This window comes from Mesocricetus auratus, unplaced genomic scaffold (genome assembly GCF_017639785.1).
Source record: "Mesocricetus auratus isolate SY011 unplaced genomic scaffold, BCM_Maur_2.0 Super-Scaffold_100024, whole genome shotgun sequence".
NCBI classification, from domain to species: Eukaryota; Metazoa; Chordata; class Mammalia; order Rodentia; family Cricetidae; genus Mesocricetus; species Mesocricetus auratus.
Window position 1 is genome coordinate 10,477,525 of NW_024429205.1, and position 17,046 is coordinate 10,494,570.

Sequence of the window (17,046 nt, forward strand, 5' to 3'; positions counted from 1 at the left end):
AGAAAACCATCGTGAAAATAATGGCCTTTGGGTCTTTAAAAGCTTAGAGGCTCTATCTGCCCCTCTCCTGGTTAAGAACAATGTTAAAACCCCATCATCACACTGCACTTCTGTAATACTCCGTTATCATGAACACTCTACAGATTTTCAGTTAGAAATTGTTAGCTATGATCACATTGAGTAGTCGGCAGAGAAAAACTGAGCACCATAAGATCAATGTACATTTTTTATGCTTGTGTGTATGTAGAAACAGTACAATTAAAATTGATACCTTTCTAGCAAACAGCTTTGGCCCAATGTATTTTCAGAATATATTTAGGAATATCGATCATAAAGAGTCAGAAAAATTAAGTAATTTTTAGTTGAAACGAAATCACCATTTCATAAAATTGACAAGTTTCCAGATTAAAAAATGAAGGAATGATTTTCCTGAGCCCACAAAAGTTTGATTACATGGATATCACAGGCTTCTGGAAGTGTGGGGGCTGGTGGTTAATGTCAACATCTGAGAATTTCTCTCCCTAAGATACCTGAAATCAAGGTACCTGGTTTACTCTGGATGGGGATCTAAGCAAGAATGACAACCCCCAGCTTCCAGGATATGGTACAGTCCAAATAAGACCCCCCTGTAGTGGACTCTAACTTACTGATGCAGGGCCTCTAACCGAACACAGAGATAGATCACTGATATGAGCGCGTCCAGCCCCCATCTCAGTCTTTCTTATAAGCCAGCTACCACACCCACCAGGCATTCTCACAAGTTCTGAAGATCTGAAGTCTGGCCCTCTTGCCTGGGGACAAGTGTCTAACCCACTAAGCTATCCCCCAGCACAAAACTGACCCAGCATATGCTTTGTGTATCACTTCCTCCATCCTAGCCCCAGGGAGCATCAGAGAAAATGCTAGTATTTCACAAGCACCTGCATACTTAGTGACTATTTGTTATCGACACTAACTAAATGTTATAAAATTGAAAAGGGCAAAATATAAATGTGAATCAAATATGAGAGTATCACTGTTGTCTCCAATACTGCTTCTCTCTTCCATGTTGAATTAGGGGACTTGCATCCTTCCTGTAAGTCAATTTGTCAAGTGGCTGCAGCTCCTTATCACACAGGCTCAATGTCCTTGAAACAGAAGGACTAACACATTGTTGTCAGAGGAAGCCACTTTTTACCTTTAACTTTCTTGTGCTGCTGGAAATGAACCCAGATACCTTAAGCTGGACAGATCACCTGATTAGTCATCTTCCCACAGGCACTGACAGCAGCTCACTGTCACTGCAGGTACAAATCCACAACAGCTACTAAACAACATCGAAGAACTCTGTGGGTACAATCTTTACAAACCTTTGTTATCTTTGGTAATAGTGACATTAAGCCCTGCTCTTGGGGCTCCTAACAAATAACAGGATGATAATTAATGTAAAGATGCAAAATAGCTAAGCCATTCTTTTCACAAACATGATGTCACACTGTAATGCTATACCCAGGGATGCAGATTACAATCAGAAAGTCTGCAGGCTCAATAGAAAACAAGAAACACAAAAGGCTAACAGAGCTGAGCTCTGTGCAAAACTGGACCTCAGGATGTTTCAGGTGGACAATGTGGCCTCCGTGTCCACTGGACCTGGTCAGTTTTTCTGGAAATGGAATGTCGAGAAGATAAAAAACCAATCACCAAGTGGTGACTACCGATCTCCCCCAATGATGTGGGTGATATTTAAACTAGCCCCAGCACATGAGGAGGAGCTCAATAGCACTATCACAATTATGACTACTAGACAAGAAAATATGTTAATGGTGATTTTTTATTTCCAAGTTATGGATTTCATTCAAACAAAATCAAAATTAAGAAAATATTACTAATATTTTTAAATACTAAAAGGTACTTTGGGGGATAGATTTTTCTCATTTTTAAAGAACTACAACACTGACACAGATACTGAATGAATGTCATAAGCATGTGACTTTGTTCTGCGAACATGCTGACAGAGCCTGAGTTCTGGTAGCTTCTATAGCCTGAGCTGAAGTGGAAAGATCTTTTATAAGTGGGGGCCTGACCAAGAATACAATAATAAGGAACTAAATGTTGGCCTTGCCAAAGCTGTGATACCACAGAAAAAGGTTAATGCCTTCATGTATTCATTGCCCCCCCTCAAAATAGAGCAACTGTATCAAACCCAGTAGATTCTGAGATTATAATGTATAACCACACAACAGAGTGCAACAGGCACAAACAATCTGTGGGCATCTAACAGTGCCTTAGCTAATAGAGTTTACTAGTTCTTTACCTGCCTGACATAGTTTAGTACTGAGATGCACAACTTTCTTAGCTGCCTTAGCCTCCTTCCTCATGTGAAGAGTGGGTTAAGAATACTTGTGCCTGAGAACTATACTGCTGAGATGTGATGTATGCATCCTGACGTCCAGACCACAGGATGCTCTCAAACATATGGGAACAAGTTGGACCTTCAGCAGCTAAAGTGCAAACACTTTTTAAACAAAACTTGTATGGTTTTAGTTCAGCTAGAAGTCACCCCAAGCATGAGTATTAGACAATGAAGAAGTGCTCCAGAAATGATGGGCATGCTGGGAAAAAATGTAGAAGAGAAATCTCAATGACCAGTTCTGGAAGATTTAAGCAAAATCAAATCATTATGATGGACTAGAACCATAGAACAAAACAAAAACCCTTACGACCACACTGACATAAACAAGCAATTGAATAAATACATTTAGGTGAACAAGTGATGGAAGAAAATCCCATCATAGTTATATTACTCTTATGCAGCAATAATCAATTCATGCTAAAATAAGTACATGGAAGTATGACGAGAGACTATAACAAAATAGTAATAATAGTAATAATAACTGCAAAGTATCTAATAAACTAGTAATTATAAAAAGTACTGCTTCATAGTACTTAAAATTAACACTATCAGTCATGAAAAAATGTATCTCCTGATATAATGCACTAAGAAGGACATATCACTTATGTGGCCTCCTCCTAAAACCACAAAACCTGAATACATGACAATGTCAAATTGAATGACATTTTACAAAATAATTTCCCACTATTTTTTAGAACTCTGAAGGTCATAAAAGTCCGTATACACTACAAAGTTGTTACGGATTTAAGGAGATATGACAAATGCAGTGTGTGACCTGGGTGGATACGGGTCAGAAAAGGAACTAGTGGGGCCACTGAGAGTGGAGGACCTGGGTATCAATCAAGGAGCAATACTGAATTCATGTGGCTGTGGTTGAGCTACTACTGTTTGCAGAACTGGACTAAAAACTACACAGACATTTATGTATAATTTACACGACTTTTTGTATGTCTGAGCCAACGGTCACATGCTTTTACCTTTTCTTTTCCGTTAGTTCTTCTCTGTACCCACATGAGCATAGAAGACAAGTATCTTTATGCAGCATGACCAGTATGAGGTGATTACTGAAACCATGCAACCAGAAAGCTTCTGCCCATAGAGGAGGCAGCAGAGTGAACGCTGAAAGACTATAGGAGAGAGCCTTGGCTGGTTGCTCAGCTGACACCTAGACTAAATCTACAATCAGGAAACTTAAACCCCCCAAATCCAACCACAAATGGGAAAAAATGAATTAAATAGCAGTTCTCAAAAGAGAAAAAAACCAATAGATATATAGAAAATATTCAACACCCTTACCCACCAGGGAAATGAAAATCAAAACCACACTGAGATTGTATTCTACCCTGGTCAAAATGAAAATATATGCTAGTAAGGATGAAGGGCAAAATAAGCCCTTAAATACTAGTGGGAATATAAGTAGGCCAGTCACCATGGAAATCAGCATGAAAGTCTTCCTAAAACTCAACACAGGGTCAGCTACTGTATGATCCAGCTAACCTCTCCTGGGTAAGGAGCTCAGAGATTCTACATCAGCACCCAGGAGAGGTACCTGCACATCACAGTGATCAAGTGATGGGATTAACCCACATGCCCATCAAGATAAATGGGCAATGTAAATATGATGCACACACAACCGAGGTTTATGAAGCCATAGAGAGGAAGCTCTATCCTTTATGGGAAAATGGAAAGAAATGGAGATCTCTACTTAAACTCTAGTTAAGCCAGGCCCAGGAAGACAAACACTGTGTCTTGTTTCTCATAAGTAGACCCTTGTGCTTTTAAATGAGCACAAGGCATGCAGACAGAAGGAAGACTGCTGAAGAAGGGGGCCAGGGAGAATGTGGAAAGGGACAAGAGGCAATGGGAAGGTGAGAGCAAGCCTCCCACTGACATGTGCACTGTCCTAATGAAGCTCTCACTGTGAATAACAAACACAATTGATGACATTTTAAACGGCACTGGAATATAGTCATCTACTACCCAGACAACTGAACAGACCTGAGCCTGAAAGGAGAGTCAGGAAGCCAGGGAATGACATCTGGGGGGACACTTGCTAAATTCAAGTCTATTTCTTGGAAGTGGCCATTCATAAGACACATTAAGCCTACAATGACACCTTGTCTATGTGAAGGAGATACACTGAACCTCCCTGCCTCACAATAGAAAATGCTATTTAGAATTAAAGCAAATTGATGACTTAATTAAAGCACACCCATAACTTGCCAGAACTCAGGGCCTAGCTTCTCCTCCTGCACTGTCCAGCAAGTTGAATTACCCATATCCTCTCTAGTCACAGGTAAAATTCATAGCACCGGCAAACTTCCCCCTCACCTCCCCACATCTGAGCATGGTCTCAGGCTCTCTTCCACCCATGCCCATCTCCACTGCAGGAGCCAAGTTCAGGAAGCAGACCACTGCCTCACTCAGTCCTCCCCATCACAGCCAGTTCATTTCCTGGGACAGCAGTCTGCTCATATACCTCCATGTCATCACCTTCCCATGTTCCCTGATCAGAACACATGTGGCTCTCCAAAGTCTGCCTGTCCCATGTCACCTGCAGCCAGTGGTATCTCCCGATTTTAACACGATTGACTGGTTCTGATGAACTACTCAGAGGAGTCTTCTCACTGCCTTGACACATGGCACCATGTGATCCTTGACACGTGTGCTATGTGTCAACTCTTATCTCATGAACACTTCACTGACAACCAGCAGATGTAGTCCCACACCAACAAGAACCATCCCCTTGTCTGAAGTGAGAACATGACAAATTTTTTTCCATCCACCTGTCACAATGATTATGTTATTCCCACTTATAGATAAGAGAATTACCAACTTTCCCCAGCTCACAGATATTGGGTGGTAAAACCAGGGTTTGAATTAAGGTCTCTCTGTGTAAAAAACTCATGAACTCCAGCAGCAACTATCTTACCTACTTCTATACCCAGAGTGTTTAGAGTTCACAGTGTATACTATATGCCTGAAGAATGTCTGGTGAATATTTCACAGAGTGCTTTACTGTACCAATCATTAACAGGCACAGAATTCCCCAACATTTCATTTGAACGGTAGTTAACACATACAGCACTGTTTTGAGACTTGGTGAAATAAAAGAACTGCCTCCTGTTATCCTTCCAACTCCTGATTTCTCATGTCTAACAAAACCCAGCATATGGGAGGAGAAATGGCTTCTGGAGCACACTGCACGTAGTGTAACATGACCGGGTGCGGAGTACGTGTATAATGACTAGGTCCTGGTGCTGAGTACATGCATGTCTGGAGATCTGTGGCACATAACCAAGAACACAGGCTCTGGGACTGCAGAGAACTGAGTTGAAGTTCCTGCCTCAACACTCACAAGTCAGTCATGCAATGTCACCTACATCAGGAAGGATGCTAACCACTATGGCAGTTCTAATGCACACACAGGGCGCAACTCACAGTCTCCTGTTCTGACCCCAAATGACTTCCTCAGCAGTGAGAGTGGAGATCTCTACAGGAAGAGAAGCAAATGGTTCATGCTGGGAGACTCTATACATCTCTAAGCAGTTAATATGGATGCTCTCTTGGCTTTATTATCGTGGGGAATAGATACCACAGAGCTCTCTTTGGGAGTCTCAGCTCTCCTGCTCATGCCTGGAAAACAATGCTTACTGCCACTTGAGAAGCAGCCAGCTACTCAGAAGTCACTGTGAGGACAGTGTGACAAACTAACAAAGCCACATCAACCCAGACATAGCAGGCCACTCTTAGAGGACATCTTCCCATCATCCCAAGTAAATCATTTGCCTCCAGATAAGAGGCAGGCAGCAAATTAAAGACCAGCATGCTCAAAGTTGGAGTTCTGTCTTGCCATTTGAAGCATGACCTTGGACAGGTTCTTAAAGACTTAATATTCATTTATTCAATAAATATTTACAGAGTGTCTTTCAGACTCCTGCTCTCAAAGAATTTATATTCTAATGGAAGAAGAAAGACATCATCTAACAAATGGGCAGAAAGATGGGGGGGAGGACGTTTTCAGATAGTGGCAAATCACTCCAAATTAAGATAGCAATGAAACAGATTGTACTCAACCATGGAGTCATTTCAGAAAGGTCACACCTGAGACAAATAAAATTCCAGTAACTTCTCAGTTCTGGAAATGTGTATATTTTCCTACAAAACAACAACTGAACAGGGAGGTAACAAAAACCTCTCACAGCTCCAGGGCAGCAGGACATCAAGGCTGTTAGAAATACAGCATTTCTGTGTACATGTACAGCCCTACATCAGACCACACCTGTATTTGGTTAAGCCGACCAAATGCGGACTTTTAGTTTGAAGGCATTTAATGCAACAGTAAATTATTTTCAAGGAACTACATATGGATTTGCATATTGAATTTCTTTGGGTCCAACTGACAAGAGAACTTGGTGCTCTGCTAATATCTGGCCACTGAAGGCCAGTTGATCCCTAGCAGAAGAGTTAACGTGGACTTGCCTGTTTCAAACCAGGCAGTCATGTGACTTTATAACAAAATAAGTGTTATCTTAAGCTAAATCTTTCCAGAAATGTCTTGCACCACTAAATTCAGATGGACTGAAAAGTAGAAAAGGCAAAACTCCTAAGCTACATGTTTCCCTTTACATAAAAATATGGGAAAATCTGAGGTGCTGAGGTATGGAAGTTTCCAAAGGAAGCATCAGTATTTTGACCCACATTTTTCATGCGCCAGTTAACTAGAAAATTACAAAAGCTGAAAACTTCTGATAAACTGTACCAAGGGATTAATAGAATACCCCTTCCCCTCTCCTCCCCTCTCCTTTTCCCTCTCTTCCCCTTCGCTACCCCTCCCCACTCACACCATGCAGGGCTGCCTTTCTAGGAAGGAAATTAAAGCCTCTCAAACTGCTGAAAACAAAACAAACAAACAAAAACCCAAAAAACAAGGGTCTCTGAATTTTTAATTCCATTAACCAATCAGTAGAAAATTAGAAACTGCTGTCTCTCGGTGAGGCAGTGAGGAGCAGGCGTCACAGACATGTTGAATCTTGCAGGCACTGGCTGGTTTCCCAGCAACACAATGATTTGTGGGGCTACTACTTTGGGTACCTGGAGGATAATTAAAGATTAAGCCCTTCTTTGATGTAGGTAAAGTCTGCCTAAGAGGATTAGCAGCATGGCTAACGTGCCACCATATTTTCTTTCTGTAACTGAACATTGCAGTATCGTTATCTATTCTCATCTTCGGTCTGTAAGAATGGGTCTCTTCCAGTAATGACACTGAAAATGCTTCTGAGGAGGAAAGAGGTGGTAGGGAAATTGTTTCCAAGGGCAAACATTGATCTCCAGGAATCTGGGATGCATGGATGGTGAGGACAGAATGACAGGGGAGAGGAGCAGACCACTGTCCACCTTAGTTCAAGGTTCTGTTTTGCACACAAAGTGTTAAGGACCTCAGTGTAAAAGTCTTCTCCAGGGTGACAGACCTAGCGGCACAAGGCTGACAGGGACATGCACTGCCCACAAGTGCCCCGATCTTTCCAGAGTTCTAGAGAAAGATAACCCAGTCTTTGAGAAACAGCAACTGAAGACATGATTTGAACCACGGACATAGTTAGCACAACACTTCAGATCATGTTTCCATGCTGAAACCACTGCTTCATTTTCCAAGGAATAAGAAGTTGCTTCAACTAGATGTGAAAATTACTCATCAAATTCCCTTGTGCTCTGAAAAGACCACAAAACCAGGCTGACACAGAGGAGACACAGTCACTAGTGTTCCTCAGAGAATATCCAGGACACCAGCAGAGCAACATCAGGTGGGGTGTGCCCATTCCTACTACCAACTACTTCAGGAACCTGACTATTACTGCCAACAAGAGGGAAACTACTCTTATTTAAGAGAAAAGTAGATGTGGAAAGAAGCTAAAAATGTAATGAAACATGGGATAACTTTGACTTGTCACTCTGAGATGCCTGGGAGAGATTTCGAGAGGGCTGAATGTTTGCTGCTTCACAGCACGTATTCCTGAAATGAAACTACTCGTGGACCTTACGTATGACAGCAAACAGGCTACATCCATAGCAGCAAAGCAGAAACAGTAAATGAGAATCTGATGACTAGCTCTTGGAGAGGCAAAGGTTACTTTCAGTTCCTGTCCCAAGGCAGGGGCTTCAGGAGGTACAGACTACTGGCTTGCTTTCTAACTGACACTTGTATACAGCACAGACCTGCAGCCTAGGGACCTTGCTGCCCACAGTGGGATGTGGCCTCCCACAGCAACCATTATTCTTGACAATCCCTTAACCCAGTTCCAGCAAGTTGCAGCTAAAGCTAACTAGGATCTGTATCTTTCAGAGATTCCATGATAGTAGGGAGACAAACTTTTAAAAAAGAAGAATGAAAAACGAGAGAGTCAGAGACAGAGACAGAGACAGAGACAGAAAGGGAGGGAGGGAAGGAGGGAGAGAGGGAGGGAAGGAGGGAGAGAGGGAGGGAAGGAGGGAGAGAGGAAGGAAGGAAGGAAGGAAGGAAGGAAGGAAGGAAGGAAGGAAGGAAGGAAGGAAGGAAGGAAGGAAGGAAGGAAAAGATAAAGAAATTTTAACTTTGAGAAATCAAAGTTCAGTAAAGTTTGCTGTGTTCAGAGAAGGCTCCAGAGTAGAGGGCTGTGGAAGCCTAAAAAGGTCTGAGAAACTAAATCTCTCCCAGCCCACAGTGGTACAGGAGAAGGAAGGCCACGTCAAAAGTGTGCAGGCAAAGTCACCTGCCTTTCCAGTCACACAGGCATTTCTCCCGGAAAGGGTCAAACCCCAGTTAATCAATGTCATCAACAGTTCTGAAGATGGGCATGTGGACATAATGGACATGTGTTTCATCAGTCCAGTCATGTTCAGCCATGTAAAAAAATCAGAATAGACTCTATTACCCAGAATCCATCACTAAGAAGTCTGTTCTGGAAGTCTGTAGCCAGCGTGCTGAACATACCGGAAGTCTGCATTAATGAGGTGGTTGTTAGCAGCTACAGCTGCCCTCTACCTGAGGCTGATTTGAATTAGGGTGCGCATGCAGGTGCTGCTTACCTGTCTCTGAGGCCATGCGGCTCTGAGAATGGCTTGTGTTCGGAAGAACACCAGGAGCTTGCTGTCCTCCTCACTGAGATGGAAAGACTGCCCCAAGATTTGGAGCGCCTGGATCCGAGGCCTCACAGGACAGGTGTCATCAGCACAGAAGGGTCGTAGCCACTGTAGCAGGTCCTCAGCGGACACCAGCTCCTCCCTGCAGAGCAAGACAAGGCAGGGAGAGAAACTACTGAGGCTTGTTGTGTTTCTTCTAATAATCAAATGCCACCACTGACCTAAAGACTAGATGATGACTTTGTTTTCTTATGAGGAAAAAAATTACACCTTTAAGAGAGTTTTAAAAAACCACATTGGAAGATCTTCAAACTTGTAAAATAAATGTAATTCTTAAGCAGTATCCTATGAAACTGAGTGACAAAAGGTAACCACTACTATGCTCTCAGCTAGTTTATTTCTTATGAAAATTTAACAAGTTGTAAAGCCTGTCTAACTGCTTGTACTAACGATGCCAGGTCCCGGGCTAGTAATTTTATATACTTAATCACTAGTTGGCAAGACCTATGCTAACAAGGTATCATCAATCACATTTGCTAGGATAGAAGTGGCTTCAGAGGGAGGGTGTAATCTCTGTGGCACCTGTGATGTAGAGCGGTTTAACCCCGCTGCTGGGCTTCTCCATCACTTCTTACTCTGACCACAATTATGCATGCGGCTATACAATCACTTAATATCATCTAAAAAGAAAATGTAAATGCTCAGCTATGTGGATGCAGAGTCTACAAGGGTGCAGTGAAGGCGACATCTTGCACACCTCTCCACCCAGTCTAGATTCTGTTTTCCTGTGATCCCAAAAGCCCATCTCAGTGAACTCACTTGCTGATGTCAGTGATAGCTGCTAAGTGTCACCCGAGGCAGACTCACTTCCCTGAGGCCCTGAATTGTGCAGGTGTTTATACAACCACATATTTACAAAGCTCCTGGCATGAATTACTTAAACTGAGCTGCAGAACAAATCAAACGCTATGCCAATTCCTACTCTGACAAGACCAGAATAGCATATTTTAAAAACAACAACAAACAAACCTCCTGAAATTCAGTTCTGAACACATCTCTCGGCATCTACCACAGCACACCTACCTGACAAATGCTGTTTTATGGAAACTTACATTAAAACCAGAATTAAAGGAAATCATGAAATGTGAAGGATTGGCTTAAACATTTGTACATTTATGAATCATTTGCTAGATTTACCAATAGCTACCCTTCCTTCTCAGTGTTCATTAGAAATGGGAAAAATGGGGGAAGGGGCAATGACAGGCAGTAAAGGGTTTGCCAACTTTATTAGCTAGTTTATTTCTTATGCAGGAAGACAGGCATGGAGGCAGGCTGGCAGAGACACAAGATTCCAGCGCTCTGCAGCCCAGTCCATGTACTCAAGCTGGCCAGCTCCAGGTTCATCGAGAGAGACTCAGGTGGAAGGGCTGGAGGGAACTCAGTGGTTAGGAGCACTAGATGTGGCATCTGAAAAGGATCAAGGATATGCAAGATGTGCATGAGTGCAGAGACAGGAAAATGTAACTCGGGAAAGCAAACACTTCCAAGGGCATGGAAGCTCAGTGAGAGATTAAAGCTCCAGGTGAGGTGAACAGAGGAGCAGGCTACAGAGGGACAGCTTTCTCATCTCTGGAACCAAGGCCATGAACACAAGATGCAGAGACAGTTTGGCTCTCTGAAAGCACAGGCTGAAACTTCAAGTCCTGCCTCAGATCCCAGGCCTAGCATTGGCGACAGAATTCCAAGCCTTGGTTTCCTCACTTGTCGATAGACATGAATAGTGATGCCTTCCTCACAGGGTTGTTTAGAATTAAGCAGATAAAAGTAGTAAATGCAATGTGAGTGATACCTAGCATATGGCTAAGTACTTCAAATGACGACAGCCATTGTTATTAAAGCTTTGGGGGCATGGAATAGGAATGATGGAGAACTTTGAAGCAGTAAAGCTCAACACCACTTTTAATGATTACAGAAGATGCATAAGCTGGGCAGCCTCAGGTAGAAGTGTCAGCTGCCTAAGTGCAAATCAGGAAGAAATGGGACATTGAAAGCAGCCTCACAAGTCACAGGGACCATCAGGACAGAAAGAATGAAGAGTCAGGGGGTGAGGAGGAGCCCTGTTATTCTGTATGCATAGCATGGCTGCGGCACACCTGAACTCACTGTAGCTATGGTTTCCTGCAGAAGAAAAGCAACCCATAAGGCCAACAGCAAGGCCAGACAACACAGCAGTGGACCACAAGGCCTAGACCCAGCAGGCTGAGATGCAGGCCAGGGAGGATTACACAGCAAGAGGGTGTAAAGCTGGGAGGAGAACATGCTGGTGGAGGGAGAGACAAGTTAGGGGTGGGTGTAACCAAGATACATCATGCAAATGTATCAAGGTGTCAATAAGTACATGTAAGATACATGTTTTAAAAATCAGGAAGAAAGTTGTTTGAAGCTCATTTCTGCAAACAGATCCAAACCAGCTTCACATAACATGAAGCTGGTGTTTTAACCTTCATAACCAAGTGTCCAGACTAATAGGATGAGCTCCCAGAGAACTGGAGTCATAAAGACCAAATGGAAGTTACAGTAACAATAATCTACCTCACTAAGGGGGACAATAAAAACATGAAGAATAATTTATGGAGGCTTACTATGAGTGGTGACTATCACAATTACCCTTTTCATGTATATTGACATCACTCTAAAGTATAGGCAAGGAAATGATCACCCAAGGTCACACAGTACATAGTGGTAGTAAACCTTGGGCTATCTGCTGCCTTGCCTGGTCAATTACTGTGTAATGCAAGTGAGACAATCTGGGACATATTACATAACACTGTGGCAGAAACTTGAGTTACTGATGAGATACAGAAAGATCATCATAACACTTTGCAAATAATTGTGCTGCTGGACTCTTTTATTCCTGAGCTTATTATACAGATAATAACAACTGACATTTTGGAGAGACATGTTCTAACTTTAAGTTGATGTTTCAAATACATAATCAAATTATGTATCAAATTATAAGATCTCATTCCTAAAATGTAAACACAACGGCACAATGTCTTGAACAAGCTTCATTGCACGTCTACCTGAACATAGGAATCAGAATGACCACACAGAAAGGACTCTTATAAAGCAATATCAGGGGTGTGGAGTCAGACGATCTCAAAACTGTTTTTAAAGTTCATGGTCATTCTTATAGAGCAGTAAGTACACCACACACACACACACACACACACACACACACACACACACACACACACACACACACACACACACACACACGGCCAAACAACGGTAAAAGAAAGCAGGCTAAGTTTTTTTTCTTTAAAGCCTTGACATTTTTCTGTGGGTTGGAAACTTTCCAAGATAAATAGGTGTGGGAGGGGGATGGGAATAAAAATTGGTAGGGATGAAAAGCATGACATCAGTAATGTAGAGATCCAGAAGGAGGAGGAGGGAAGTGATTCTATTTTTATAGTCTTTGGTGAAGGAAAGAAGGCTCAATGAGAATAATAATAAGAGAAAATCATTTCAAAACATTTACTTCATTATAAAAATGATCCGTAAAAGTTACTAAAGAGCTAAAAGGAAAATCTCTATAGTTTCATTATTAAAAAAACATAGGCAATTGCTTCTATCATACTGTAAAGAGTCAATCTGGCACTTTATTTAAAAACTATCAACTAACAGACAGACACACACAGCTGTGGCTCAACAGGTAAGCCATCTATTTAACAACTACTTCTACTAACAAGAAAGTGCAGCAGCAGCAGGACAAGAGTGTTAACTGAGTGATTATTTGCGGATGTGACACGCCAGGGTGGGTGGAGTGCTCATCCACTTTCCTCTATTGGTACTGCAGCATGAAAAGTACAAAAGAATGGAAGACAATGTCAACCAAAGAACAACTGAATCAAGGTGAGATTTCAGAACATAAAAGGAATTATCTTCGCTAAAAGAGTTTTCGGATTCATCATGACACATATCTTAGTTAGGGTTACTATTGCTTTGATAAAACACCATGCCTGAAAGCAACTTGGGAAGGAAAAGGTTTACCTAGCTTACTCTTCCACATTGTAGTCCATCATTGGAGGAAGCCAGGACAGGAACTAAAATAGGTCAGAACCTGGAGGCAGGAACTGATGCAGAGGCCATAGAGGGTGCTGCTTACAGTTTTCTCTCCATGGCTTGCTCAGCCTGCTTTCTCATGGATCCCAGGTCCACAAGTTCAAGAATGGCACTACTCATATGGGCTAGGCCCTCCCAGATAATCAGTATCTAAGAAAATGTCCTGGGTGCTTGCCCATAGCCATCACAGAAAACCAGAGCTGGTCAAAATACAGAGGATAACTGATGTGCCGTCTACAACTCCTGCACCTAAGGTAGGGGAACATCGGGAGGCAGGGAGTGAAGGATTCTAAGAGGCAGAGGAATAGGAAGACTGCTGTGAGGCTGCATCTCCTAGAAATGACAAGGAAGCTATAGCCAGGATACTGCAATAACATTGCTGCCTAACAAGACCTGGACAATGACAATATGGACAGACATGCTAACAAGGGAGGTGGGGAGATAATGGGGCCTCACCCCTAGACAAACAACTATGGGTACCCAATGACTGCTGAGATCACGACAGTTAGTCTTCCTCAGGGATGAAGCCCTGAACTAGTTCTACAAGATCAAGTGATCAGGTCTTTAAACATGTACACAGGCAACACTGAGTCAGGAGCTTATGTTTATATATTTGTTTATATATTTATGCATTTATATATGTAATAACAAAAATAAGCCATGAATTTGAGAGTAACTAGGAGGGATAATAAGAAGGGTTAGAGGAAGGAAATGGGAGGGGGAAATGATATAACTATACAACATTCAATTAAAACTATTCTAAAAGTTTTAAAGATTGGATGACACCAACACATTTCTATGCTATGTGTGAAAGTTTTTGATCTAGAAACAATGAAATGTAAGCTAGTCCTACAATGTGGCTGGTGGTTGACCTTCAGACAAGCATCACAGCAGCAGCTGCCAACTCTGCTTTCTTCTCATTTCTACCATTGCCTTCTCCCTGACAGTCTTGTTTTTGCCTCTCCTCCACTCTTTGCGCCTATGTGTATGTGTGTGTGTGTGTGTGTGTGTGTGTGTGTGTGTGTGTGTGTGTATGTGGAACTCTTTACAGCCACCAACTGATACTACATTAAATATCAATGCACACAGACCAACAGCCCAAAATGTCAGGAAAGACCTCCTTGGAAACCAGTGAACACTTTGGGCTGTTCATTAATTACTTGCTATCATTCAAACTGAATACATGTCAACCATTGTTTTGAGAATCAATAATGTATGAGTTCCTGCTTATTGTTAGCAAAACCCTCTACATGTATGTGGAAGGAAGAAGCAGAAAATCAAGTCAAATAAAAAAAAGACTGAAGTCAAGCCAGACAGAGGCAAGAAGGCTGTTGAACACGGCCATCTTACGATCTTGCTAATCAAATTTTAGCCCATGGACTGGTTGGGTCCTGGGAACTGGCTAAAATGGACAATTTCAGGGTCCATCTAGATCTATGCAAACAGAATCTATATGGTTATAAGCCTTCAATCCCCTGATAATTGCTATAACCGGTGACATCTGAGTAGCCCACCATACTCAGTGCTGGCCTTGACATTGAGGATACGTAGCACATCCTCAACTGGCTGATCTCAAACAGGTCCCCTAACTCCTCCAGTTTCATGGCTTCATCTGCAGGGTAGGAACAATAAGCATGCCACATGGTTGTTCAGAGTGCCTGAACGCATCTTTCCAAGGTCTTGCCATAGAGTGAAGGTGTTCATTAGGGAGGGGTGCATTTTTTTTTAACTAGATGATAACAGTACTTTGTTAATTCCAGGCTTAATGCACACCATTTTAGAACATTATGTTCACCATTGGATGAGTTTTGTTACATTTATTTATCTTCTGAGGGTCTGCATAGGGTGGGAAGGTAGCACCTACATGCCATGATATGCACTGGGAGTCAGAGGACCACTTGTGTGTGCTGGTTCTCTTTCACCACATGGGTTCTGGGGATCAAACACAGGCTGTCAGGTTTGGAAGCAAGCACTTTTTTTTAACCCACTGAGTCAGCTCATCAGTCTAGTGTTGAATGTTTCCAAAACATCTTAATTTTTGTAAGCTAAGTAATGACCTAATTTTTCACATAAACTAGAAATTTTGAGTATAGTCTCAAAAGATGATGTCACAGAAATGTATCAAAATAGGGGAAAGCACACATTTTCATAATATAAATTTAAGCTGCATGAACTTCTAATTAACTCATTACTCTTTCCTATCTGCTATGAGTGTTAGTCCTTCAGATGTTAGCAAAGGTCTAGGGCATGATTTAAAACCCTTGGAACATTAAACCCTGATGTATAAAGGCAGGGATAGGCTCATGCTTTTGAACATTAACCTCCACCTAGTGGCACCATTTGGGAAGTTGGAGAACGTTTAGGAAGCAGTGGACTTGGGGCTGGCCTTGATTTATAATCCGAATCTGCTTCCTACCTGATGTCTGCTCCCTGATCCGTCCAGACATGAGTAAGCAGGCTCACACTCATGCTGCCTCAGTTATAAGCTGCTCTCAGCAGTATGTCCTCCTCTGGTTAAGACTGCATCCTCAAACCATGAGCTAAAGTAAATCCTTCCTCCTTTAAGTTGCTTCTATCAAAAATTTTGTCAGACTAGTATAGTAGCCATGTCTGGTGAGGTGGCTGAGGCTCTGTCAATACTCTCTGAGTGCCGCATGTTCACAGGATTTATAATCAGCGCAGGAGAGAGAGAAGGCCAGGAGAGGCATGCTGCAGTTAGAAAGCAATTGAGACTTGTTCTAGTATAAGAATTCATGCTGTTATAACATGGACTAGGTACTGATGTTAGCCACACAGGCATGGGGGAACACACCTATAATCCTAGCACTTGGTAGATACAGGCAGGAAGAACAGAGGTTATAAGTCATCCTCGGTACATAGTGAGGCTGGGGTCAGCCTGAGATACATGTAAACCTATCTCAAGAAAACAAAACAGAACACCTGAAAAATAACAGTCACTCAACCAAACACTTGGTAGTTACGTCACACACATTCTAATTCTCAATCTTCCCTGCACTCTCGCTGGCAGGAACATTGAGATAGCATACACCTATCTCAAAGAGCATACGAATGTTCATGTGTGTGCTGGCTGATGACATGTATGAGCAGGGGTAATTCCCCATGGATACTCAAAAGACATTGGGCATCGGTTACATTGTTGGGAATGAAGAAGACTTGTATGACAAGAGGAAGAGGAAGAGGAAGAGGAAGAGGAAGAGGAAGGGCAAAGAGGGCCTGGCATAACACCTAGAGGTAAGACCCTGAAGTGAGTGACCCGAGAGTAAAGCTGTAGAGGGCTTGGAACCCCATGTCCCTCCAGAGGTTCTGCCTGCAACTCCCTGGAACGCAAATTCTGAATCCTCCATGCAACTGGAATGGGAAACCAAGGAAACAGTAGCTATGCCAACTCA

At 42.4% G+C, this 17,046-nt stretch overlaps 1 protein-coding gene across 6 annotated transcripts in view; it reads right to left on the reverse strand.

Moving 5' to 3' along the window:
• The window catches only part of Nbas (NBAS subunit of NRZ tethering complex), a 275,296-nt gene that overhangs the window by 26,896 nt on the left and 231,354 nt on the right, over positions 1 to 17,046 (reverse strand). For all 6 annotated transcript variants that reach the window (XM_005079052.4, XM_013119856.3, XM_013119857.3 and 3 more), the window contains exon 48: positions 9,458 to 9,653. In XM_005079052.4, coding sequence (XP_005079109.1) covers positions 9,458 to 9,653 — 196 coding nt within the window. The remainder of the gene's footprint in view (positions 1 to 9,457; positions 9,654 to 17,046) is intronic.